This window comes from Motacilla alba, chromosome 2 (assembly GCF_015832195.1).
Source record: "Motacilla alba alba isolate MOTALB_02 chromosome 2, Motacilla_alba_V1.0_pri, whole genome shotgun sequence".
Lineage (NCBI taxonomy): Eukaryota > Metazoa > Chordata > Aves > Passeriformes > Motacillidae > Motacilla > Motacilla alba.
Window position 1 is genome coordinate 143,409,239 of NC_052017.1, and position 25,799 is coordinate 143,435,037.

Consider the following 25,799-nt stretch of genomic DNA (forward strand, 5'->3'; position numbering starts at 1 on the left):
CACAGAACCACACAGAAATGAATCAACAGAACCAGGGGCAGAATTCAAGCAAATTCCCTGCAGGGGATATTCTGATCATGCTCGTACCATTACTGTGTTCTCTCTATATTCTGTTTGCAATTTCATAATATTTTAGCACTTTATGTTTCCAATATGAATGCATTTTCCCCCTCACATATGCTCAAAGCCATATAAATTACATGGCCACTAAATCAAGAGATGTCACAAGTAATGGGATCTACTGTGTGTTGACAGGGCTGGCTGTGGAAGTCACATAAAACCTGCTTATAGCTGAGTTTAGTCCTGCCTAGATGAAGTCAAAAGAGTCTTTGCCAATGTCTCTGCTGGGGGTACATTTGACAATATATTCTTTGAATATATGTGAAGATATCAAGATTTAAATGAAAATAAGTCCATCCACATCATAGTTGAAATTTCTATTTATTAATAAGTGGTGCAGTTTTTAAAGACAGAACATAAAAAATCAGTTAAGAAGTATTGTTTGCATAATATATTGAAATAAACATATTAAATTTGTTCAAATATTGGACAGTGCCAGAATAGAAATTACACATACAGTTTAAAAATTACAATAAATAATATTATAAAGAGCACTAAAGGCCACTTGTATAAAAGTTGTGTTCCCTTGTCAGCCAGAATCTGAAAAGCATCTTTGTAGCATGGAGAAGATTTCAGTGAGCAAGGCACAAATACTAGTAATAATAAGATGCCATAACTAGAGAACAAAATGCAGTTGGCTATGTAACCTTCAGTCTCAGCGTGTTCTTCATGATGGAAATAGGAGCCCATTTTCACTATTTTGCTTCAGTTAACTTCAGAGGGAAGCTACTCAAAGCTAAATTGGGAAGGATCAAATCTTACAGCCTAAAAAAACAGAAGGAAAAGTGGTACCCAGCATCTTCATTCCCAGAGTGCCCAGCTAAAAACACTTGAAAATGCCCCTTTTTCTTCTGCACCTCTTAAAATAATCTTCAAATGGAGCACTCACATCCAGCTGTGCTCCTGAAAAAGTGACATCCCACCAAATTCATGAAGTGCTGTAGGAAATTTAGGTTTGCAGCTCTGTGGCAACTAGAGCTTAGTGGTGGGGGCTGTGGGGTGCAAGGAATCCAGATCCAGCTCTTTCCTCACGTGCTCTGCAGAAATCAGGACAGATTCAATTCCTACCTAAGCAGAAGCGACACCTCTGCAGCAGCTGGGCTCCCAGCAGGGGTGAGGGTGCTCCTCACTCTGCATTTTCTGATTGCTTTAGGCTGTGATCTTGCAAACTGGTTGGACCTTGGTGCTCTCCTGAAGGCCACAAGGTCCCGCTACCCTCAGGTTCAGGGGGGCTTTAGTTTGCAGCACTCATGGGCCACCATTTGAAGCAGAAAAATTTTAAACTATTTGCACTCTGGACCATAATAATGCAGCAATGTTACAGATAAAAACAGAGCAAATATAGCCAAAAGAAAATTTTGGGACTTTTAAAATCTCTCCATGGGTTGAATTCACTTTTATTTAGATAGGAGCCAGAGTGATAAATTCAGGAGCCAGAGTGATAAATTAAGGGCAGGGAAAAGCCAAAGCAAGGACAACAGCTGTTACCTGACTAGTTGTTTTTTTTTGTTTGTTTTTTCTTTTTTTGGTTTGTTTTTTTTTTTAAGTGCCAACTCTCTAAGTAGAGCATAAACCCCATTTTTCATACCTTCATACTTCAAGAAAGCATTCACTTTTCCCTTAATCAAATAGTCCCAGTTTGCATCTAAAATGAGGAAGCTTAATTGATAATAATGCTGCAAAGAGAGACACACAATGTAAACACAGATTCACCTTTTTGAAAACTTCCAGACATCTGGCATTTGTTTGGGACTGAAAATCACTCTCAAAATGTAGCCAAGAAAAATGTCTCCAGATCAATGCTGTCCTTCACAAGGAAATTTATAAATAATGGCAGATTAGAACCCAGCCCTGCTCCCAGGGCATCACTGTGAGAAGGTTTCTATCTTACTTCAAGGAGAGCAGAAAAAAGCTCCACAGTTTCAAATCACAAAAAATATCTCAAGGCCTGAAATGAGAGTCATGAAAGGCATTAATACTTTTTAATGTTAAGTACATGGAAACAAAGTGCTAGTGTCAGTCAAAATGCTAGAAAGGTCTGACCCAAAGAGAGTTGATAACTCTTTAAATGAAACATCACAGAGAAGAAGGTATAAATCCAATTAATTCTTATTAAAAAGACTATTATTGACCCAGATGCCTTTCTCAAATGAAACTGTGAATAGAGATTCCTTGTGTATGGAAACAGGTCTTGACATTGTTAATGTTACTGGGATCACACATAGTTTGTTTTGCTTTGTCCAGCACCTATGGCTGGCACATGAACCACAGTTCCAGGGTGGATGCACTCCCTGGACCCACCCTGCTTGGAGTCTGATGAATTTGTGTGCATATCCCAGATCAGGGATGGTCTCCAGATCTCACCTTGCTGGTGACACCTTGACACATATCTGTCGTCATCACAGACAGCAGAACTGATGGATGCCCTGTTTTTAACCCCAGTGATGTAAATGGCAGAGAGCTGCTAAGAACAGCACCCTTATGAATAGAGCATTGACAGATTTCAGTGCTAAGAAAGAAAAATAAACATTAAAATTAGCTAATTAGATCTGCCTGTCTCATTTCTTGGATCTCCTTCAAAGGACCCACAGATGTCTACTGCAGAGGATCTTGCTGAGTCTATCAGCAGTGCTTTGTAAGAAGAGGCAGATCTTATCTGGCATCATTAAATATTTCATTGTGTGGCTACAAATACCTGACCTGACACCTTAAAGATGCATATTGCAAATTGGTGATTGCAGGCTAGAGAAAATACTAACTTTAAGACAGTTCATCTGCTAAGTGTGCAGAGTGCAGGGCAGCCCAAATCCTGCTTTCTCTGGGGCTGTAAGCAGGTGAATATATATCCAAGTCTCTGCCCTTGCTTGGATTTTCTCTTGGAAAGCAAAGAACTTTATAAGGAAGTTATTTATGGATTTTCAACCAGGTTTAATACTGAGAAAAGATACCTTTTATATGACCTGTCATGGAAAAGAACAGAAACCTGAACTGAAGAATTTCAGTGGGAATTGGACAGGAACTGCATGGCATAGCCACTGTCAAAGACAGTCACCAACAAATTGATCAGACTGCACCTGCTTTTTGGCTGCCTTGATTTTTGATTGTTTAGCATTTAAAAAAAGGATGAAATTCAGATTAAATCAGTAGGAACAATAGGCCCTTTATATACAAAAAAAAAAAAAAAAAAAAAGAAGCAGGCTTGTCTATCACATACTTACATACACTTCAGAAGTGTAGCAATGTTAAAATAATTTTTTCATTCTTTTTCATTCTCTTGTCATGTGAGGGTTAAATTTCACAAGTTGCCACAGACATCTATTACTATTTCAGAAAGCCTGCAACAGGTACAATGAAGGTATTTCCAAGAATCCTAAGGGCCAAAGTATTATCAATATGCCAAATTATAACTAATTACACTTTGGTAATTTAGTTTTATTCTTTGCAAATTTAGCCACAAAACTGTGCCAAACAAATATTATCTTTCAGGTCAATGCTATTTTGTCAATTAAGTAATTACCAAAATTGTGCCTCATACCATCATAGTGACTGGCTTCAGAACAGCTCCATGGACTCAGCCCGGTCTTCAAAGGCTGTAACTGGTCTGCAGTATTTAATCCAGTAACAACAGCAATTTGTTCTCCCTGAAGATCCATCCCAGAAAGATGAGACATGATTTAGCTGAAGAATCAAATGAAGTAAGAAGATCCAAATCCTTTAGATGTCTCTTCCAATGGAGAACAAACAATGAAGATGAAGACAATGCCCACATCTGGGAAAGAACAGAATTCCCTGGGTGCAACAACTGCTATGAGTTGTCAACAATGCTGAGGAATTAAACCAAAAGTTTACTATGGTCAGAAAAACCCAACAAAATATTGTCCATTGGAGCACTTTCCATCCAGGGCTGTGCAATTCCCAGTAAGCACTGGGAAGCCCAGTAATGTGTTTGTGGCTCAGACTGGATGTGCCAAAGATGCTCAGTTGTGCAGCTGCAATGTAATAGAAGCAGTCTCTACAGAAAGTCCCTTTTCTAGCACCTTATTTGGGCCAAATCCTTGCATCTTTGTTGGTCAGTGCCCTGGCCACAATGGGGAAGTCATTGTGTGGAGCGACAGGGATTGTTCTGGACATGAGGTGGGGATGAGCTATGGCAGAGAGTCTGCACCTTGGATCAGTGGGGGAGAGGTGAGACACTTCACACTGATTGTGTGGTCTCTGATCATCTGACGTCTAAGCAAATCACCTTCTGCTCTCTTTGAAGTTGGTAGACATTTGGTCATTGTAGATAACTGAGATAAAGGTGAGATTAATCTCATCCTGAATTTGATGTGTGCCTTTGTTGCTGTACCCTGTGCTCACTGACTGTACTCCTTCATTTCCCACCAGCTGTAAAGAGTGTACAGCCACCAAGCTGGACATCACATGGATGCTATTTCATGGATGCATTGGCTGACACCAGGTAAAACCTGTATAGGATATTTGGATATGCTAGTTTCACTAGCTTTATAGGTACTACATTCCCACTGTAGTGGTGAGATCTTTGATTCATTTCTTTCCATTGATCCAGTGATTTTCCTGGTCTCCTCCTCCTCAATAATTTCCAACTTCCATTAAAAAATATTTGGCTGAGGCCTAGGGAGCATACTTATCTCTCTGTTGCTCACAGACACATGACAAAAATGGTGATTATTTATTCATACAGTAACTCTAAATATAGCACATATTCATGGATTTGGAGCACTCCATTTCCAAGAGAAAAGGTAAACAGAGAGAAACATATCCTGGCAGCATCTCACACTGTAGAACTTGCAGGGGAGAGAATAGCAATTTACTGCACATCTGAGGAGCTCAAAGCACTTGACAAATATTAGAGAATTGAGCCTTTCAACCTGTGAGCATGTGTGGAAGTGTAACTCCATATTAACAGATTGGGAAACTGAGGCTGAGTTACATTATGCTTCTTACTTAGCAGCACCTAAGTCAATAGAAGAGTGGAGTGTATAAACCTGGAGTTCTCTACAGTGAACAACCTTATTTTTGTAACAAAGAAAATTTGGCCCCTTAAGTAGCAAATAGACTTAGCAAAAGATTTTTCTAAAAAAAAATAATTATAATCCTACTTTGAGCAATTTTATAAACACTAATGAAGATTTTCAAAGTATTTTGAGGGATTTCTATTTACATCTTACAATAAATAAATACCTATGATCAATCCCAGAAGGTGACTTGGATGATTTAAAATCCTACCCTTAATTTCATTTCAACATGGTATTTCAAGGGTAATTATATAAGACATCACATGAGAAACATTTCGTTCACAAAAACATTTCAATAAGGTCATACTTTAACTCAGCTTTTCCCCTGCTTTTGGTCAATTAGAGATTGATTTGCTTGGTTGATTGGCTTGGTTGATTAGAGAGTGATTTGTTTATAATGGAAAGTGATTTAGACGTTATGTTTCCACAAAGAGATATGGTTCCTGAAGATCTTTTTATTTTGCTGCTCTGTTTACAAAATGTAGCAAGGAGCACTGTATCTTGTCTGTTATCAATTCACCATTGTTGTATTGAAGAGTACCAGATAGATATGTATCATGGAAGAAATCAGCTGTACCATTTATATAGGGCAAAGTCATGCAAACCATGCTCAAAACTAAGCTCCTTAGTTTTGGTAGCATGAAAAAAACTGCATTAGTAAATTGTATGAAATGGTGCAGAATGACTACCACTAATATCACATGCATCTTATGCAGCCATTGGTGTCTTGAACTAGTAAGCTTTGGGTGTAGAGTAAGTGAGATATACAAAGTATGCTTACATTACAAGGAGAAGTCAGCCAGTGACTGCCCCCGCACGCGCTTTTAAACTGGCTTGTTTGACGGGGTCCATATTGAATCTGAAATCCCATCTCCCGTAGAGGACAAAGGCATGGAGCCACTTGGTGTGAAGGGGTCTGTGTCTGTGTCTGTCTCCCCCTCTGCCAGGTAGCGTTTCTCCCTCATCCACGCCGAGCCCCCGTTGGGGCCGAAGGGGAAGTCATCTCTCTCTTGGGAGATGCTGAAGCCACTCGGGGAGCGCTCGAGCTCCTCGTGGTTGACAGAGAGAAGGGACAATGGAGTATCGCTGTCTCTCGTTAGGCTCCTTCTCTGCCTTGGAGACACCTTGTCTGAGTAAGGGCTTTGAAGGTCCCCATGGGAGTGGTAGCTAACCTGGGAGTCCATTAATGTAAATATAGGCAAAACTGTTGGCCTTTCTGCATATGAAGTTGAGGAAGGTGTGGCTTGCAGTTTGCCAGAGTTTTGCCCACCTATTGATAAAGGTTGTGAGTGAGCCGTGTGACCCCGTGCTGAGAAACCATAGGGGCTGACTTTGTTGACTGGAACCTGCTGGAAGTTGTAAGGAGTTTCACGAGAACACTGCTCGGTGTATTTATATATTATTGTTTTTAATTCAGAATATTTGTTTTCTTCTCTCTTCTCCCTTGCAGGAGAAGCGGTTTCTTTCAATGGACTTATCTCCGCAACTTGTATCTGTAGCTGTTCCATATGATGCATATGCATATCAACAAGAAAATCCAGTTTCTTCCCCATGTCATTTACCTGAAAAATACCAATGTCATGATATTGCCTCAAATCAGTTGTTCAAAAGAGTCCATGATTCCATACATGTACAATGGTGTGCTGCCAAGTTTATTGGTCTTGGAGGTTCATATGATAACCATGACCTTCCCTCAGAAGCTGGGCTGAAACAGGTAACAGCTGATCCTCCAACTGCCTCAGGATAAGAAGACCCATCCCTATGAACTGTGCCAAAAAAATTATTGGTCTTGCTGGATATTTAACAGTACAGTATCCAACAGGACTCTATAATGTTATGACAAAGTCTTGATACCAGTGGTAAATAACTATTACCAAAATACAATATATGGAATTACCATTGCATAGAGACATGTTCTCTAACTGATAATCACAGAATCGTCTAGGTTGGAAAAGACCTTTGAGATCATTGAGTCCAACCTATGACCTAACACCACCTAACAGTCCCACAACAGGACTAGTTTCCTTTCTCTTTTGGGCCCAAGAGTGGACAATCATTTTGAATCCAGACCTTGCAGGAAAGGGCCTTGCTCATACCCAACACCAGATGTGACGAGTACTGAAGCTACAGGAATTAAAAAGACCCACTTCAACATCATGGTTAGGATCTTCTGCCATACACAGTGACATTGGTCAAATTGGTCAAATACTGGAATCATCTGCCCAGGGAGGTGGTGGAGTCACCATCCCTGGATGTGTTTAAAAAAAGACTGGATGTGGCACTTGTTGTCATGATCTACTTGAGGTCTTGGAACATGGGTTGGACTTGATGATCTTAAAGGTCTCTTCCAACCTAGAAATTCTGTGATTCTGTGATTGATTCAACAAGTTTCAAAAGGCACACTTCCCAGGTAGGCAAATTCTTTCATGAAAAACTAGCAACATAGTGTTGTGATAATTAAAACCAAATCTCTGTGAGTCTTCACCACCACCAGCACGATTCAGCCTGGGTCAGCCAGAGTAATGCAGAATTTATAGCAGCTCTATCGTTTCTGAACAAGCACCTCAGCTTCTGTCATTGTCATGAAATTACTCACCTGCCTCTCAACTTTAACAAATTTTCCCATCATACTTTGGTCTTCAGTATCGGCTGTAGATGCTTTGGCTACATATGGTTCATTTCTGCAAAGAATTAATTACTCTATTAGTGTTCAATATTTCTTTGCATCACAATAAGTAATTTATATCAGAAAACAGAATTGCCATATTGTTGATTTATTCATATAGATCCTTGAAGCCCTTTTAGCTGTTTATACAAAAAGGAGTGAAAGCCTATTCTATGTGATGCCCATGCATTCCTAAAAAAAAATCTTGATTTTTAATTTTAATAATCTTGATTTTTAACTTTTTTATAGTTTTGTTTTTCAAGTTTAAAATAAAGATTTAAAAGCACCAGAAGTTTAAAAGAAAATTAAAATTAATCTCCAGCTTGTTGGAATAATTTCAGGTTTGTGAAAATTATTGAGACAGTGCAGTTAGTGGGTCTACAGATGGCCATGTGTTTTTTAATCTAATTCTTTATAATTAGTGTCTTTGGAGACTGAATCTGAATTTCAAGGTTGAGTGTGGTTTTTTTCTCAATTTCATTATATCAAATAGTAAGTGTCAGAGATTCGAAATGCTGAAAAGAGACAGGCTGGTCTGGAGATTTAAAGCTGATTCCAGAATAGGTTTTCATCTATGCAATTTCTTCCTGCCTGTCCATCAGATGGACAAAATTCATTAGATATGAAGATGATCTCTAACTAAAGAGCTTGATTTATAACTTCATGGGATCTTGGATTCTCATGATCAAGTTAAACCTTTATCAAACACTTTCCAAACTGATGTCAAAGGAATCAATATCTTCCCATAACCTATGCCTAAGTCTAGAAAAACAATTTCTGAGCACTTGCTCTTTAGCATGATTTGGAACAAATATACTCTTAAGACTTTTAACATGTCCAGTTCTTCTCTTTCCTGACAAAATGCAAAATATAGCTGTGAATAAATTGCACTAGAGTAAAATCTATACCTAAAACATATCAGATTTTCCACATTGGGTTACTGGTGATATGGGCTCATGTAGTTTTTGCAATCTTCTTTCCTCCTCCTGATCACTGCATCTTCCACATACCTAGGTCTCTGTCTTCCCATTTATGTGGTTTCAGTATTTCCCTGTGTGGGATAATTTATTTTCTGTGAGATTGCTTTTGTTCTGAGCAACCACAACAGCTTTGGGGACAGATTGTTGATGGTCTTGTGTGGGTCTTGATGGATATTTATTGACAGATTGATAGTTGTAAACAACAGAAGAAATGTCATTTATTATTGACTTTTTTCTATGTGGAATGCAGCAATACAATAATATGGTGCAACTTTCACTCCCAGAAATCAGTTATTTCTATTTGTTTTGCGTATCTCTTGTCAATCACTGATTTAAAAGCTGCAGCATTAAAAATCTCTGTTTGCCATTTGGTGGGCACTTCAGGAAGATAACTAATTTACTTTCAAACTGTTAGTGATTTTTATTGAGCTTTTAAATGGGCTTACAAGTTGAATGTTAGAAAATTAGCACATCAGCAATCAAATGCATGCATTTAATTTAAAACCATATTTTCAAACTGTGGAGAAGCTGAGCTGGACAATTAAGAAGCCATTGTTTAGATTTCCATCACACACTGCTCTTAGTGACTTTCTGGCTCAATGTTTATCCATAGGTAACTCATAGCAACATATCCTCTCAGTATCATTACTATAACAGTGGAAGAACAAAGATCATGCTTATTCGAATCAATTAACTTTTTATTTCTGTGTTGGGCTGTGCTAAATACTAGGTATAAAAGGATTCACCTGGGAGACTGTTGTGAAGGGTAAGAAAAAGCTCCTCCCTTTTGGGATTTCTTATGCTTGGGAGTAGATGGAGGTCCAGGTGTAAAAATCATATCTACTCTGAAAAAAAGAAAAAGTGCAACTCTGTAAGTCCATCTCCAAATGCTAACACATGACAGAATATGCTGTGCATCTCTGAAGCAAGGATTCAAAAAGGAAGCATGTGTTGATTTGGTAATATATTGATGTTCATGACGTGTCTACTCTCTTTTGGGTCACAATCAATTGCAATTACCTGGTAATTTAATGGTAGTTAAGTAATGCTCTAGCTCACTGTTTCCAAACTTCAACATTGGAAACACAACTTCTTTTCCTTCAAAGGAACCAAACAGCATGATTGTCCAAATATATCCAATAGCAGCTGTTCTTAAAAATGTCAGGAGACCCATCAGATTTTGTGCAGGGTAATGAAAATCAGAACTTGGCAAAAGGTAGAATTGCTGACATTCCTAACAAACCAATAACATTCTGTCAGTTGTTGTTTCTAATCGTCAGCAATATTTTAGTCTTTACTAATTATTCTTTCAGCTTGAAAAATATAACTTTAAATGAAGTTGCATAAGGAAGTCTGCTCGATTTTTTTATTTGGCACAAAAGGAGAAAGATTGTTCGAAATGCTCCAACACATGTAATTATACTCTTTTACTATATCAAATATTCTTTCATTTGTCATTTCCAACTGCTCAGGTGCAAGTTAGTCTCTGTTTATTCAGTTCACCCCCCAAAATGGCCATGTATCAATCAGCACTAGTCCACAAACCAGTTATCTGCATTATTGGACAATCCATGAGATACCTTTTATGGTTTCACAGTGCCCCATGGAGTTTTGAAAATGGAACTTGAAAAAGCTCCAGGCAAGCCTCACAAAGCTAGCTGGATACTGGCTTGAATCCCCAGGCACTGATGACAGACATGCTAAATACTTGAAAAAGAGATAGCCCAGTGCATGGAAAATCACTCTGAAATAAGAAATTACAAAATTCAACAGAAAGATCAGAGCAGCCTTTCAAAGCCAAGGCAAGTCCAGACAAGGCCCAAATGTGCAGCAAGAGTTGCACTCCCTCAGCCCATTCTTGAGAGAAATGAAGGTGATTGTGTGGCACTTTGCTGTTCAGTCCTGAGGGCCTCAGGGAATGTGCTGTGCAGAGACTGAGCACACACATCTGGACACACATCTGCACACACATCTGGACACATGTGCGCTCAGGCCTGCACAGATTTCCAGCCCCAAGCTCTGACATGGGCTCATGGATCAGAGGATGAGAAGCACAGATTTTTGTAGATGTGCCTCAAAATCACATTGCAATGAACCCCTTCTGGGAGGAAACAGCTGTGGATACAGATTGCACTTGAACAATCACAGAGGCCTGAAATTCTAACTTTTTTTCAGATAGGTCAATTACAGCTGAGTGAAACCTTCTGTGCTGATGTAGTTTGGCACTTTTATGGGACGTTTCACAGCACCCATCATCAGAGAACCCAGCCCAAATAAATGTTCATGGAGAACATTGCTTTTATTTATCATCTATAAAATGGGGAAGAGAGAAATTTGATCCTGACCAAATAAGGCAATGGTCAAGCAAATTCACAGGATTTTTAAACTCTGATGTTCTTGTTCTATATCTGAGCCAGTGGTCTCTCCCTGCAGTTATCCCTGCTAGCTCTCACTTGCCTTTTGTCTTTGGGAAAAGGTTTTCTCATGGACCAGCTACATTGTGCAAAGGCATGGCTTCTGGGTGGTCTTGTACACAAATAGGCCAATGTTTTAATTTTGCCAGCAAAGCTATACATTTCCCCCCTTTACCAGAAGATTCTTACCTTGCCTGAAGGTATTTTATTCTGGAAAGCATATCAAGATGCCCTGCTGAGTATTGCTCTATCACATCCTTTACATCATAAGGCCTCAAAGTCTCCTTGAATTTTTTTTTATAGAGACGAAACTGTAGTATTCTGCATAATAAACAGAAAAAAAATAATTTCTTATATAAATTCCATGATGGAAGTTTCCAGTTTTTTCAAAATATGGATGAATTCACTGGGTGTTTGAGTGTAAATTGAGCGTGGTTATTTCTAAGCAAGGCAATAAAATATAAACGAAGAATCTATAACATCATACTATATTTGAAAATTTATAATAGTTGGCTTTGCATAATTAATAGTCTTAAAAAATGGTTTAAAGCTTCAGAATCACAGTTGGAGCTTAAATTTCAACAACACAAGTCACAGGAGATTTTGAAGCAGTGAAATTAAAGCTGCTTCTTCTATGTTTCAGTCTATTATAGAGCAAATTTATAGTATATGCAATGCTGAATCCTTTTCATCTTGGTTTTAATTTTGCACCTGGGAAAGTTTTGGATAGGAAATGCTAATTAGATATAAATATAGAAGTTAAGAAGTTAGCAGCAGTTCAGGTTGTGAAGAGGGGAAAACTTTTTTGAACTGCCTGAAGTGTCCTTGGAGACAACAGCAGTATCACATTGTTGTAGTTGTTGTAATGACAATGATTGCTCTGACTATTGCTATTGCTATAAAATGAGCTAGTAATTAGCAACAGAAAAACAAGGAACACTGCTGGCCAGAGCACTTGAAAAAAGTTTGGCATTCATTTTTCATCCTTTTCTGTTTATTCATTACTTTGTATATATATATATCTTGGTAGATTAAACAAATATAAGAAATATATTTAAACAATGAAAGCTTTATCTTCATCTGGTTTAGACTTGGGTTCTGGATGTTTGCTTTCTCAGTAGAGTCTCCAAGTACTTGTTGTTATGAACTGGGAAATTGCTGTCATCTGTTAAGATTCTAACTTGTTTTTTATTTAAGTTTGGTGGGTTTTTTAATGTTTTTAAAGTCTGTATAAACTTTCATTTAGCAAAGATAATTCTATTACAACTTTTTAAGGGCTGCTGATTCTTTAACTCTGTTGCTTATAAATATTTCAAGGTTTCAAAATTATACCTGTGCCCAAATTAAATATGGTAACAGCAAAACTACACATTCAAAGACTTAAAGGAAAAATAGGGATCACAATGTTAGCAATTCTAATTTAAAATCTCCTTGATCATGACCCTGAAATCCATTAAGTGCTTTTGTCTGAAAGAATTACTCTCAATTATTGTTCAGGATCTGGGTACACTACATAAGAAAAAAAAATCTTGGCTCCTGATTGAGTTTAAATGGAAATTGCATGAATCAATTAGATTTGGACAGGATGTGGGGAAGGAGTATTTCAAAAGTAACAATAACATGTTTGAAGCAAGCAGGTATCAGGGAAAGAAAGGGAAAGCTATGGAGGGCAGGGATGAAGAAGCATCCAATGGGAGGGAAGAAGCCATGGGTAATATGAGCAAAGCCTGTGTCACTTGGCTTTCAGCAGCCTTTGGAAAACTTGGAATTTTTTATAAACTGATTCTCGTGCACCCAATTAAAAAAGAACCAGGAGTACACATCACGGTTATATACATATAAATATATGGTTATATTTTTATTTCCATCTTCCCTGAAGTTTTTCTAAGATAAATGTGAGACACTCCAGACTTGTAGTATTTCACCTGGAAGGTGGCAAGTCCTTGGCCCAAAAATTAACAACTTCTGGAATAAACAGCAATTGCAATGAAAGCAGAATATTTTCCCATGGGGGCATTTTTCAAGGGAGGAGAGTAAAAAGTACTGCATCAAGGAGTAACAGAGCATCAGTGAATGAATTCTATTTGCTTGATGTGCTAAACACATAACCAAGGCTTACTGGGAGTTTTCTAACCCTAGGGAATATCTCTTGTGATGTGAAAATAGAGGTGACTCATGTCACAAGCCAAAAACTGCTGAAATGGAGATCTCAGCATCTATTAAAATATGACAGCTGAAAAGTAGGTTGTACCCTCATATAATTGTGAATAAAGGGTTGAGTCAGCTCAGAGTTTTTTGTTAAGCAAAAGTTACACTTTCATACAAATATTAGTCACTAAATTGAGAAAGATATATTTATATAATATTTTTACAAGGAACAGTACAAAATATTATTTTAAAATAAAAACACTGCGGAGTATCTCGCAAAATGACATGGCAAATTTTACTGAAAAACTTTCTCCTTTCTGCATACTTTCAACAGTCTGAATAGGGTCTGTCTCATGTTTTTGAAAACACTAGAATTATCTCATCTATCACATCTAAAAAAAAGCAATAACAGAAACAGTGAATCAACATGTAGCAACATGGTAATGTTATTTCCTGAATCATCATCCTTCAAAAAGACATTTACCTGACAGCTCGGATGGCTGTCTTGAATGTGGGGATCATATCTTCCATAGGGAAATCACTACTGTCACCTCTGTCTTCTGCCATGGGTTCCCCTGTTCCTGCATCTGCAAAGGAGGCCAAAAAAACCAAAAGTGTGAACATCTCACCACACAATATTTAGAGGGATGTCTGGCTGAACAAAGCACTACATAAAGTAAGTGAAATTTAATAAAGAAATATCTCTTACAGCACCTTTCACTGGTCAGGTCTTGAAAAGGATTTAATTATTTTGGGATAGCTGTAAGACACATTATTGAAGGATCCCCTCTCAGATTCCAGCATTTCTGAAACACTGGGATCTGGGATCTTGTCTTCCTTTCCAATGGATCTTTGCCCAAATTATTTTACATAAAGGCTAAAACAGGTTGTAGAAACCACAGGCCAAGTTCTCTTCTCACTGGCGCTGCCTGGAGCTCATGTACCTTCATGAAGGAGAAAATCAAGTTCCCCATGTGGACACCCAGGCTACACCCGTGGTAGCATGTCCAGCATGCACTGGTGCCAGCTGGCACAAGAAAGGGGAACCTGTGTTTTAAAGACCATTTTGATGTTATGGGCAGGAAGAGGAAAATGTGTGCTCAGGGAAGCTGAGAGGAAAAACGCCCTAAAATGTTGCATGGAGACCCAATGGAAACCTCTGAGGGGCATCAGGCTTGGGGAGATAGGGGAGGGAAGAAGACATTGACTCTATAAACGAGGTTTAATGAGATGGCCGTGAGGATATATTTGAGATGCCTGGACACAGGCTGTTGCGAGGCTGGATGCAGTCCAGGAGGGAGCTATCTTAGCATCCTTGCTCATAAACCAAGCCATAATGGTGTGTGCTTTTTGGGGGATACAGACTGACTGCCCAGTGTGCCCACTTTTTTCAGGCCAAACAGGCTGAATCCAGCACTGGCTTTATCCCATATCAATTGCTGGTTTTGAGAAGGGCTGGTGTCTGCACCAGGGCTGGTTTCAAGCACCGTGTTGCCTGGACTCCAGGACTCTTTTCCTTGGGCTTCCCCAAATGCACTAAACAAAACCAGGTACCAGACATGCTTGTCCCAGAAAGTCACAAACCTTCAACAGAATATGCAGAAGAACAAAGTAAAATGAGGAGAACAGGGGATGCATAGAAAGAAATCCACACAGATGGGCTACCTTCTGAGCTTTGCCAAAAAGCGTATGCTTTCATTCGGAATGCAGTGCGAAAACGCTCCTTATTATTCAAGACAACATTCTTAGGCTCTTTTGAAGGACTTTCTTCAATGGCATCTACATTCAGAGGGGTAAATAGCTTTCCTTTAGTATTGGTACCACGAACCCGATCCAAGAGACCCAGCTTTTGGCTACAAAATAAGCAAAAGTAATCATTTTCCTCCTTTGTACACTATTAACTTGTTTTCATGATGCTTTAAGTATATAATGGGCTAAATAATTGTTTTGTATACAAGGACACTGCTGGGGCTACCATAATTATCAATGTCTTTGTAAGCAACAGTCAAGGTCCACAGATAATAAACTGCTTTTTATCAGCATTTTTTGGTATCAATGTTGAAAATGTTACCAGAGGGTCATGCTATCTTCTCCACGGAAGGTGTCACAGTGCTTCAGCTCATGTAGCACACCTGAAGCAGTAGTTTTATTATAAAGACATGAAACAACTCTACTGCCATGGGCAGGGATGTCATTCACTGGACCAAGTTGCTCAGAGCCCTGTTCAGCTTGGCCTTGAATTACTTCCAAGGGTAGAATACCCACAAAGTCTCTGGGCAACCTGTTCCCGTGGTTCCAGTGGGGAATTTCCTCCTGTGTCTAATCTAAACCTGCACTCTTTCAGCTTGAGGCCATTCCTCTTCATCCTGTCACTACGCACCTTTGTTAAAAGCACCTCTCCTGTTTTCTTGCAGTCTCCCTTTAGGTACTAGAAGGTGCTCTAAAGTCTCCTCAGAGCAATCTCTTATCCAAACAGAACAACCTCAACTCTCAGGCAGGAATGAAATAAAGTCAGATGTGCTGTGAACCAGATAAATCACCAGCAAAACTCTGGCAGGGCTTTGCCAAGGACTGATTAGGGGCATAATAGGGCAGGATACCCTGTTTTCTCTCTAACATGGCCTACAGAAGTTATAGTGAAGTGAAAAATTTTATTCCTCTGATGATTCCCTGCACTGCCTGTCCTCTTAGAGATTTTCTGTCTGAATACATTTGTCCTTCAGTGACAACACAGAGATAGAATTTCATGTACCTGACATTTTACCAGCACCACTAACCCTCCTGACAGCCTGATGACTGCAATGATCTAAAAGGTAATAACTATACCACTTAAACAGCAATAGGAATAGGAGTTTGCCAGGGAGTTTATCAGCTTATATATGCCCTGAACACTTTGTAGGTGATAGATGCTATAAATATTTGATTTGCTGGTTCACTTTGCTACTCAAATATTTGTTAATTACACACTTGTTAAAACAAACAAACAAACAAACCCAAAACAAAAACAAAACAAAAAACAAATAAACAAAACAAAAACAAAAAACCCCAAACCAAACCAAAAACAAACAAACCAGGGCTAAGCCACAGGAAGAAAGCTTTCTAACACATTCCTGGGACAGCTCTAAGGAGAGGTGAATTGTCCACACATGAACAAGAGGCAGTTCTGTGTGGGACACCAGATCAAGTAAGTTCAGTGCGGGGAGGGAAGAGGCTGTTATAGCTGGCAGGTTCTGAGAGCCACAGGTGAGAGCAGAACTGAAGGATCAACAGCCATGGCTACCAGAAGAAGGAGTTAACAGGTGAGGAATCATTGCAGGATGCTCAGCTGCAGCCACTAAACCTGCTGGCAGGAGAGGCAAGCGTGGGGAGGGTGCACTGTGCAAGGACATCGTGGCCAAGGATGGAGATGGGTGTGCAGACCTTGCAAGTGTGAAAGAAAGACCCATTTCTATCTCAGAGCTCTGTCTGTTGCAGTGTCCCACCACAATGGATGTTATCTGAGCATTGAATATCACAGCTGTTGCAAGTTTTTGTGCTGTTTGTTTTTTGTGCTTTTTTTTAACATGAAGTACTGGGGTTCTCATCTCTACTGTCTGTTTCTGATTAGTATATCTTTGACCCAGGCAGTAATGAAATATGAGATTCCCTATCAGAAAAGTTGCAAGCACAAAACTTTTGGGTTTAAGAAGTTTTTCCAAGCCTTCTGATTTTTCTTTTTGATATGAAAATACTTGTGAATGTAATTTCTGCAGCCTAGGAAGTCCAGACACTTGCCCCAACATCCATCCATTGCATGGATGAAGTACTCATGTATGTGTGAGTACTGAAGTGGCAGCTAAGGAGGAGTTGGTATGGAGACACAGATTTAGTCTTGATATATCAGCTTTTCCAGGAGATAAAAGCATGGATTTGAGTGAAGAATTAGAACAGTCTAAATGAATCATATCTATGTCACTCAGACTTTGCCCTAATATAATTTCCTGTAGAATTCATGGCATGTGGCAAAGATGCACAAAACACAGACAAATGTATGGGGTAAAAATTGTAGAAAAAAAAATGTTGCTTGTTGACATTTGTGACAAAATATGTTTTGGATCTCACATTTGAGCTTAAGAACTATTTAAAAATTAAAAATTATTAAAAATGTAAAATGGCTTTAAAGTATTTTAATGTAATTTAAAATAGCTTTAAAAATTATTTCCATAGTTCTTGCTTTTGGGGTGGAATCTTGATCTGCTTTGCCCACCAAGGTTCTGTCAACACTGACTTGAGGGTGAGTGCAGATTCCCAGCAAGTACTTTGTGTTCTACTAACTTAGGGAGATCCTGCACCCTCTTTTCTGCATCACTTCTCTGACCACATTTGAGAGCAGTACTGCTTTACAAGACAGGTATTTCAATTTCTGTGAGATTTGGATTCTTCAAGCACTCAGCTGCCATACATAGGGCAAATATATCCAGGAGAAGAAAACTAATGAGCAAGTTTGAAAAGGGCAAGAACTATAAAGATGAGGAAGTAAAAGTCAACTGAATGATTTGCATGTGGGATTTTTGGGCAGGTAAAGTGGGGAAAATAAATTCTCATGTGTCATTAATAAATCAAAGTCTGAAGGAGGAATTAATTTTGAGAAGGATGGTCAAGAAGAGTATAGAATCATGGCACATCACTTAAAATAATTTAAGTGATAACAGAGTCAGGCAGCGAATATAAACTGATGGACCTGGAGGTGTTAGGGAGAGTGAGCTTGTGAGAATGAGAATTTCTTTAATATAACAAAAAAAGAGCAATGAGGCATGGACACCCTGATGTTGATCTGTGCAGAGTGAAGGAGACCATGGAATAAGATACAAGAAAGGAGAAACCAAAGCAATTTTAGGAGGAGGAGATATGTTCCGTGATAATAAAAAGACAAAGTTTGTTTCTGGGTCTGAAAAAATTGTGCAACAGGCTTGTTGTGGAGATCAGCTTTCTCCAGGTGGGAGGATTACAGGTCACTGACAATAGATGATTGATAGATGAATCTTATATGAAAAGAAGAGTCAAGTGGTCACATACTAAACACTGATTTAGAGCAACATACTAAATGTCACAAGATCTGAGTTAGTAACACTGTGGAGAAACTCTCAAGAGAAAAATATCTTAAAGGAACAGAACCTGAAAGGCAAAGAAGCAGAAAAAAACAGGTGAGGCAAAATACTCCTGTTGTTTATAAAAAGCCATTTAGTACTACATTAAAATAATAGAGTTGTCATTACATGTGGCCTCTAACTGTCTCTCCAGAAACTTGCTTAGTTCTTCAAAATACATAGCCAGCTACTCAAAGGTGTCCCCTAAAAACTCCTGTGATAACTGCCTTGCATACAAAAAAAAATGGAGGCATAAAGCGAGGTGAGGACCTGTAGGGATCAGACCAGAAGGAAAAGGGTCAGTAGATGATGTGAAGTATCCAAAATATTAAAACAGTGTTGTTTTTTTTTTTTTTTTAAGTATGGGACAGCAATATAAACAAGATATGCAGAAATCTGTCATAGAGCTATGCAAGACTGGGACTGAACAAGATTTTATATCCTCCTCACAGATAAAATCAGAACAAAAAGTTCCTCTGCTTTTGGCACTAAACCCTACTTATTTGCAGTGACATTTTCCTCTGCATATGTTGGCACGCTCATTTGTGGGGTGGGGTTCTTTGGTGTTTTTTTCAGTGTTGTGGGACTTAAGGTGGATAGTATAAACTGAAAGTATTCCCAGATTTTCTTTTCAGAGTTTTGCATCTATCCCTGCTGATAAGAGTCAGTTTAGGAAGAAACTATTCTCCAAAGACTGTTGCTTGAGCATCTTAGGTTTATGAGCTAGAACTCATCTGATCTGTTTTAAGCTGTTAAAGAAGTTAAACTTCCTGTCTAAGACTGTCTTCAGACCCATTTCTATAGTCAGTAGGAAGTAATCAACTCTAACCAGTGTGTGGGGAGAGCGTGGTTCAGTTTGGGATGAGTTTATACTTGGGGAACATGGCTCTTGTTATTGACTACGGAAAAATCTAGGTGCAAAGTCATCCAAAAAGCAGGTCTCTAGTCTAAGTTAAAGTTACCTGAGCTGAAGCCTTCCTCATTATTGAAATCCTGAAGGTTAACCCTTGAAGTAACATTCAGATTCATAACATTATGTTTATGCAACAAATATAGACAATTGTGTTCTATCTGGCAGCCAGAGCAGTAAAATCATCAGACAATAATTCATCAGCTTCACATCAAAATATTCAACCATGTGTTGCATACAAAAGAACCCCAAACAAAACCCAAGCTTCTTTCCAGATAAAAACTGTCATCAGAGAAAAAAAATGGACATTGTTCTCATTTCCAGGGAATGAAATCTGGGTCTGCTGGGGTTTTAGTTCTCATTGATCTTTTTTAAAGTGCTGAGGAAGCGTTTGTTCTCGTGACACGATCTCCTCCGTTACAGCAGCATGCGCATGGCTCAGTCCTGGGCGTGAAGCATGCACCCACCACACCATCCTTCCATGAGAGGGGCTAGGACAGTGGTTCCCACCCACAGGATCATGCACTGCTCTTGTCTTTCAGACTTCCCCTTCTGATGTTAGCTACTCTTTCTCCCCTGGGAACAGTGGTCCCACTTAATTTGGCTTCCTTACAATAAAAAAAAAAAAAAATTTCTCAACTTCCAGCAGAGTTCCAGAAACTGGGGAGATACAAATCCATCCCAATCATGCTGACAAAAATGCATGGTAGCTTGGATAAATCATCATTTCTTGTCTTGCGTGCTATTAAATCCTCTCTCTCCTGGGTTCCAAACCCTGTGTCTTTGAAATGGGACTCAGGATGAGAATTCCTTAACTTTGTGGTAGAAACAGATCACCAGAAAGGGAGGAAGGTGAAAGCAGTGCAGTTTTTTTCTACCTAAAGAAAAATTCAGCTCTTAAATTTTTGTTCCCCAAGAGCAGTGGGAATTATTTTGGACCACCTAAGAGATTGTTTTGGTGGCTTGATATACGAGACATGGCTGGCTTCTGCAGCACATGTTTCACCCTTGCTCAGAGTAAAGAGTGGGAACCACTGAACTAGAACTATTTTCCAGAAACAGTCATGCAAAGAAATAATGCATTTACATCCCATCATGCAAGCCAAATACTCTCCTCTCTATCCTTTTCCTAGTATTGGAGTTTCATAAATAAATGGTACATGTGTGAGGAGAAAAATAGTGAATTCTAAGAGTGAACCAAACAGCCATCTGCCATGGATTTACCACTTCCACCTAACAAGGACAAATGATAATCAGGAGATTTTTCCATATTTTTTACAGTTTAAAATCACTAGATATAATTAGTCTCAGGTAAATGGAGGCAGAAGGAAGTCATGTTTACTCCAGCAGTTTTGTACCTTATCAGATGAACTTATATGGGTGAACTTAGCTTTGGAAAATCAAACATTCTGAATGAGGTTTCCAGAAGTATTCCATGTTCTGCTTTGAACACTTCCTAATAGAAATTAACACCAAACTAATGCTATAACAGTCATGAATTCTGCAGTGAACCTGTTCAACTGATCTCAGACAGTCCATGAGATTTCTTCAGGTAAAAAAAAGAACATTCCACACTTTCAAAGTAGTTCTGAACTTCAGCCAATCAACTTTCCATTTTATTGAGTAGCATTCTTAACTTCAGAGAGGATCTCTCAAAAATATTATGTCCCAAACTAGTTGACTACAGCTTCCTGAAAACTAAAGACTTCACTTTGTACCCTGAATCTTGAGGCCTAAATTTGCAAGTTTCTAATGTGTGAGGAGGAAACATCCCTTCTAAGTCAATAAATTTCCACACTCCTTGGTGGTGTACATCCTCACTGGTATTTAAGGGTTGGTATGACTCAAAATCCAGACTGACCTACCATCCAGATTATTTGCCCATAAACATGAGCACAAATCAAAACTTCAGCTGGACTTTGATGCCCTTCACAAAGAGTTCTACATACACTAAAGACCTTTGCTTCACCCCGTCTCTCATCCACACTTTCTAAAGGGATTGGAGATGGATGAAAATAAACAATGTCACATAAATCAATGGGAAGAATAATCCAAATCCAATTCATTGTGAAACCAGGATGGATATTTTTCACCAATGGATGCAGCCATTGTAGGTAGAAACCATATGGATGCTGACCCACTTTTTGCTTTAAAGTGAACATATCGTGTATAAAGCACTAGAAAGCAAATCAAACTGCTAAATCAAAGTCTCTTGACTACTGTGCATGGGCCAATCATCAAATGAAAAAATGGAGTGCTTTACTTGCTGCTCTCCAAAAGCTGAAGAGCTGCAGCTAGAAAAGCTGAGTTGCAGGTTGATGGTTTCATGTTTGTGGAATGAAGCTGGAATGAGAACAACCAGATAAAGTTGAATGACAGCAAGGTGTAGATAGAGGGGTAGAGTAAAATACTTGGCAATTCAGTCAAAACATTATATCTAATGAGGTGTGTTTTATATTCCTGAAGTGCCACAAGCTATGTCTATGTCTCTTTGCAGGAAGGTAAAGTTCTTGCCCCACCTCCTAGGTCACAGTTCAGCAAGATATTTAAGCATGTCACTAACTTTATTCAGATGGTCAAAAGCATCCACTTGTTTTCCATTTGCTGAACCAGAACCTGCAAATACACATGCAAAGATGTTGTTCCACTGAACTCAAATTCAAAGTAACTTGCATGAATTGTGTTGGCAGGGTTGGGACCACATAAGAAACAGTGTTTAGCTCGTACAGTATATTTTTCCCACAGTAAATTTCAAAATTCTTTGCAGACTAGGCTAGTTTAATTTCTATTCATTAGAAACAGAGAAAAGTACCTGTTTCTAAGCAGATTATTGGGAGAGCTAGGATAATATCCCATGCTTTCTGAACAGTAGAACAATTAACTATTTGCAAGGTCATGCAACTTTCTTTTTATGCTTAATAACTTTTCAGTCTTATTGTCCCCTACTTTTGATGGTGGTTAGGTGAACTACTGTAGTAAAAACAGAAAGTGCAGGCAGAGAATGGCATGCAAGAAATATGAAAAGAATAAGGCTCAACTGTTACTTGATCGTATATACCTAAGTTTTCTTGTGAGGCTTGATCCAAAGAATGACTCCCTACTAATCATGACATTACTGTAAAGTGAAGAAAAGTTATTAAGATGAGACATTAATGATTACCCATGAAAAGCTCTATGAAAAAGAATGGGAGCCTTTCATTTGTAGTTAATGTAGTGTGCAGATCAGAGTGGCCTTTTTTCCTTCCTGTTTTGGGCAGATGTATTAGGGTGAATAGCTTACAATGAAATTTTACACCTTGCAAAGTAGGGTTTTATTTTCATTTTGTTTTCAGCATTGGCAATACAAAAATGCACCACACATTTCATGAATTCTTTCATACTCATGTAATAGGAAGGACAGGTACTCATTATACCACTTTAAAAAATCAAATCAACTTTTCAAAGGCACAGAAATATTATTTATCTTGTAGAGATAAGGAAACTGGGATAAATGACTTTTCTGCAATTACATAATAATAGGTCTAGGAATGAACATGCTCTCCTGATGTCAGGTTCTAAAGCTGGACAATGAGGATCAGGAGCAAGACCCTAGAAAAAAGTTCAAAATTCTTCACTAATGTGCCTGTACATGCAAGTTTAAACTCTGGTCAAAGTCAGTGGAACAGCTTCACGCCCCAGTATTAATTCCTGAAACATAGACATAAAAAGTTGGCTCAGAATAAAATATGTCCAGCAAGCAAACACCCATCCTAAATGTAGGTCAGGCTCCCAAATGTCTGCTGAATGATTTGCTGCATGCCTGCAGAAATGAGCATTAGTATCTCTTCCTCATAAATCTCCGTTCTGGAGAGCTGAACAGATGAAAAAGCTTTGCAATATAGGGACAAAAGCAGTTGCTGTCTGAGATTTCACGGGGCTGTGACATTTAGGCATAGATTGAGGAAAAAAAAAAGCTAGTGGCACCTCTGGCATGAGGTCAGTGAACTCCTCATCAGTGAGCCACAGAGAGCACAGCTCAGTTCCTCCTGGGCTGGGGGACTACACACAGGGAAGATAATGTTCTTAAGAGCAATATCATAACTATGACTTCCCTTCACTGTTTACAGAACAGAGTCAAGCTCCAGTCCAATATCCTCTTCATCATATCTCATCTCTTCACAGCTTTATTTTAACGGGAGCTTCAGTAAAGCTTTAGATTACTGACAAAATTTACTTGATTTTCCACAGTGAAAAGTCCTTCCCTGCAGCCTTGCCTTGGGATCCAACTTCTGAAATGGACTTTTCTACTCATTTGTGACCCCTGTGTTCTTCCCAAATGGTCTTAGAACCGGGTCATGTATCTATCTGTGACTTTGTCATCATGCCAGCTCCTGCTTCTCTCCTGTTCCAGGAGAAATTCTAGAAGGATCTGCCATGGAGTTCAACCCTAGAACTTTCACTCTACTCACTAAAAACTCTGCCACTTAAAATGCTTCTGGTCCTCAAATTTTGACACAGCCAGGCCTCATTTTTAGTTTATTAAAACCATCTGTGAAAATTTTGGACCAATTCTTCTCTCTCCTTTGTCAACCATGGATCAGACGATGCAATTGGTTACTACAACAGCATTACTGCTTATTTACTTTCTCTTTAAGTACTTAACTGAGGGAAGAACCTGGAGACTGAGGACACTTATGGGCTGTTCTTCCCATTAGGACCACATTCCCTTATTGCTCATTTATTTCAATACAGTCAAAGCACAAACTTCAGGAGTAAGAGTAATAATTTCTATCTAAATCACTGCAGAAGGAAGAAGTTGTTTTTTTTTTTAATTATCTGGTTTGTAAATAAGAGTTTTATGAGAGTGGGGATGTGGCACTGTCAAAACAACCAGATTTTATGGCTCAATCACATTTCTACTGAAGTCAGTGGATGTTCCCACAAGTACCATCATATGTCTGTTTACCTGGAGGGTTTCCAATCCCTTTAATTGAATGCCTCATTCCATAAACACATTTCTGCTAGCAGGAAGGCCCCCACACAGGTGTACTAATGATTTTGCTGAGGGTTATTATATATAAAAAATAAAATAAAACTAAGTTATATCCAGCTAGAATGAGGGGCCTTGGGATTATAGTTTTAAAGATTTTGAGCTGTGAGTCATTCTTTTCCATTTTTAATTCAGTGTGTTGACATAAAATGATTTCTACTGCCTGAAAGCTACAGCAACTCAGAACTGCTGCAGGTGCAGGAGCTTCTCTAGTGGCGCTGTGATCAACAGTGAACTGCAGCAGGCATTCTCTTACCTAATTTTAATCTGCTGCTGCATCTCAGCCAGATCATTTTGACTCAAGTTATGGATTTCAGCTCCTAAGCTCTTCCCTACATATTAAAGACCAAAATTTAGCATTACCAAGACTGGAGACGGCTAAAATCTCCAAACATCTGCACTGATGCAACTGAGCCTGCTCATGACTGCTTAGCCTGGGGAGTGCCATGGCTGTAAAGTACTTAAGGTCCATGGGGGTTCACAAACTGGGTACCTCTCACCCAGTCATCTTTGAGGAGGTGCAGGTGAGCTCATGATTTTGGTGGTAAGAGAAGGAAGACATCCTTTCCCAGTAATTTGTCACTAGAGCACTTGCCTATATTGTAAGAAAACTTGAGATAGTTTTTTCTTCTCTGCTAAATGATGTTTGAACCCCAAAAGTTCCTAGGAGAACAGCAAGTGTAATGTTTATTTTTTTTGTCAACTTCCTTTATTGAAGTTCTCATGAAATTGCATGAAATTACATGAATTTCATTGAAATTACATTAAATATTAAAAAAAAGAGAAAAACATAATTTTTTATCAAGTCAGGGACTAGAACTCCAGACCTGACCTCTGGCTCACAGTTTTCAAATATAGCTGCAATTCTTGTTCCTATTCTCTGAGCTGTAAATGGCAAAGCAAACTGAAGTAGTTTCAGCGCTGTGGAACTATTTATCTTTTAATTGCTGTTGAATTTCATTGTGGGTGATCCATTGACAGAGGTTTAGCATTGAGTTACAATCATTGTACGTGCATTTGACTCTTCTACTTATCTGAAGAGGGTTATAAGGATATCATTTCCATTTGAGACTTTGCTGGTTAGCTGACAGTGGCTGCTCTGCTGCCGTCTTTAGAGACTGACCAGTGCTGGGGTTGAGGATTCCTTCATTCTCTTTGCTTGTGAATACCCTGGTGTGATGGGTAGCTTTCCCCTTTTTTTTCAGCCCAGGTGGCACCAGGCCTCAAACCTGATGTAGCTTTTACAGTACTGCCAGAGAGGTTGACTATCCTGCTGTTCCATCTTAGACACCCATCTCCGTATTTATTGTCAGCAAATCTTTGCACATGGTGAACTGTCACTGGCTCACACCACAACATTGCTCTGTGCAA

General features: G+C 38.9%; 1 protein-coding gene across 3 annotated transcripts in view; it reads right to left on the reverse strand.

Moving 5' to 3' along the window:
- Positions 1–424: 424 nt before the first annotated feature.
- KCNQ3 (potassium voltage-gated channel subfamily Q member 3) overlaps positions 425–25,799 on the reverse strand; it is a 183,614-nt gene continuing 158,239 nt past the window's right edge. For 2 of the 3 annotated variants that reach the window (XM_038126014.1, XM_038126010.1), the window contains exons 10-16: positions 22,458–22,514; positions 15,029–15,216; positions 13,848–13,950; positions 11,405–11,536; positions 9,548–9,646; positions 7,753–7,837; positions 425–6,718 (exon numbers count right to left, since the gene is read on the reverse strand). In XM_038126014.1, the coding sequence (XP_037981942.1) occupies positions 5,981–6,718; positions 7,753–7,837; positions 9,548–9,646; positions 11,405–11,536; positions 13,848–13,950; positions 15,029–15,216; positions 22,458–22,514 (1,402 nt within the window). In that variant the 3' untranslated portion in view covers positions 425–5,980. The remainder of the gene's footprint in view (positions 6,719–7,752; positions 7,838–9,547; positions 9,647–11,404; positions 11,537–13,847; positions 13,951–15,028; positions 15,217–22,457; positions 22,515–25,799) is intronic. The other variant, XM_038126012.1, reaches the window with a different exon arrangement.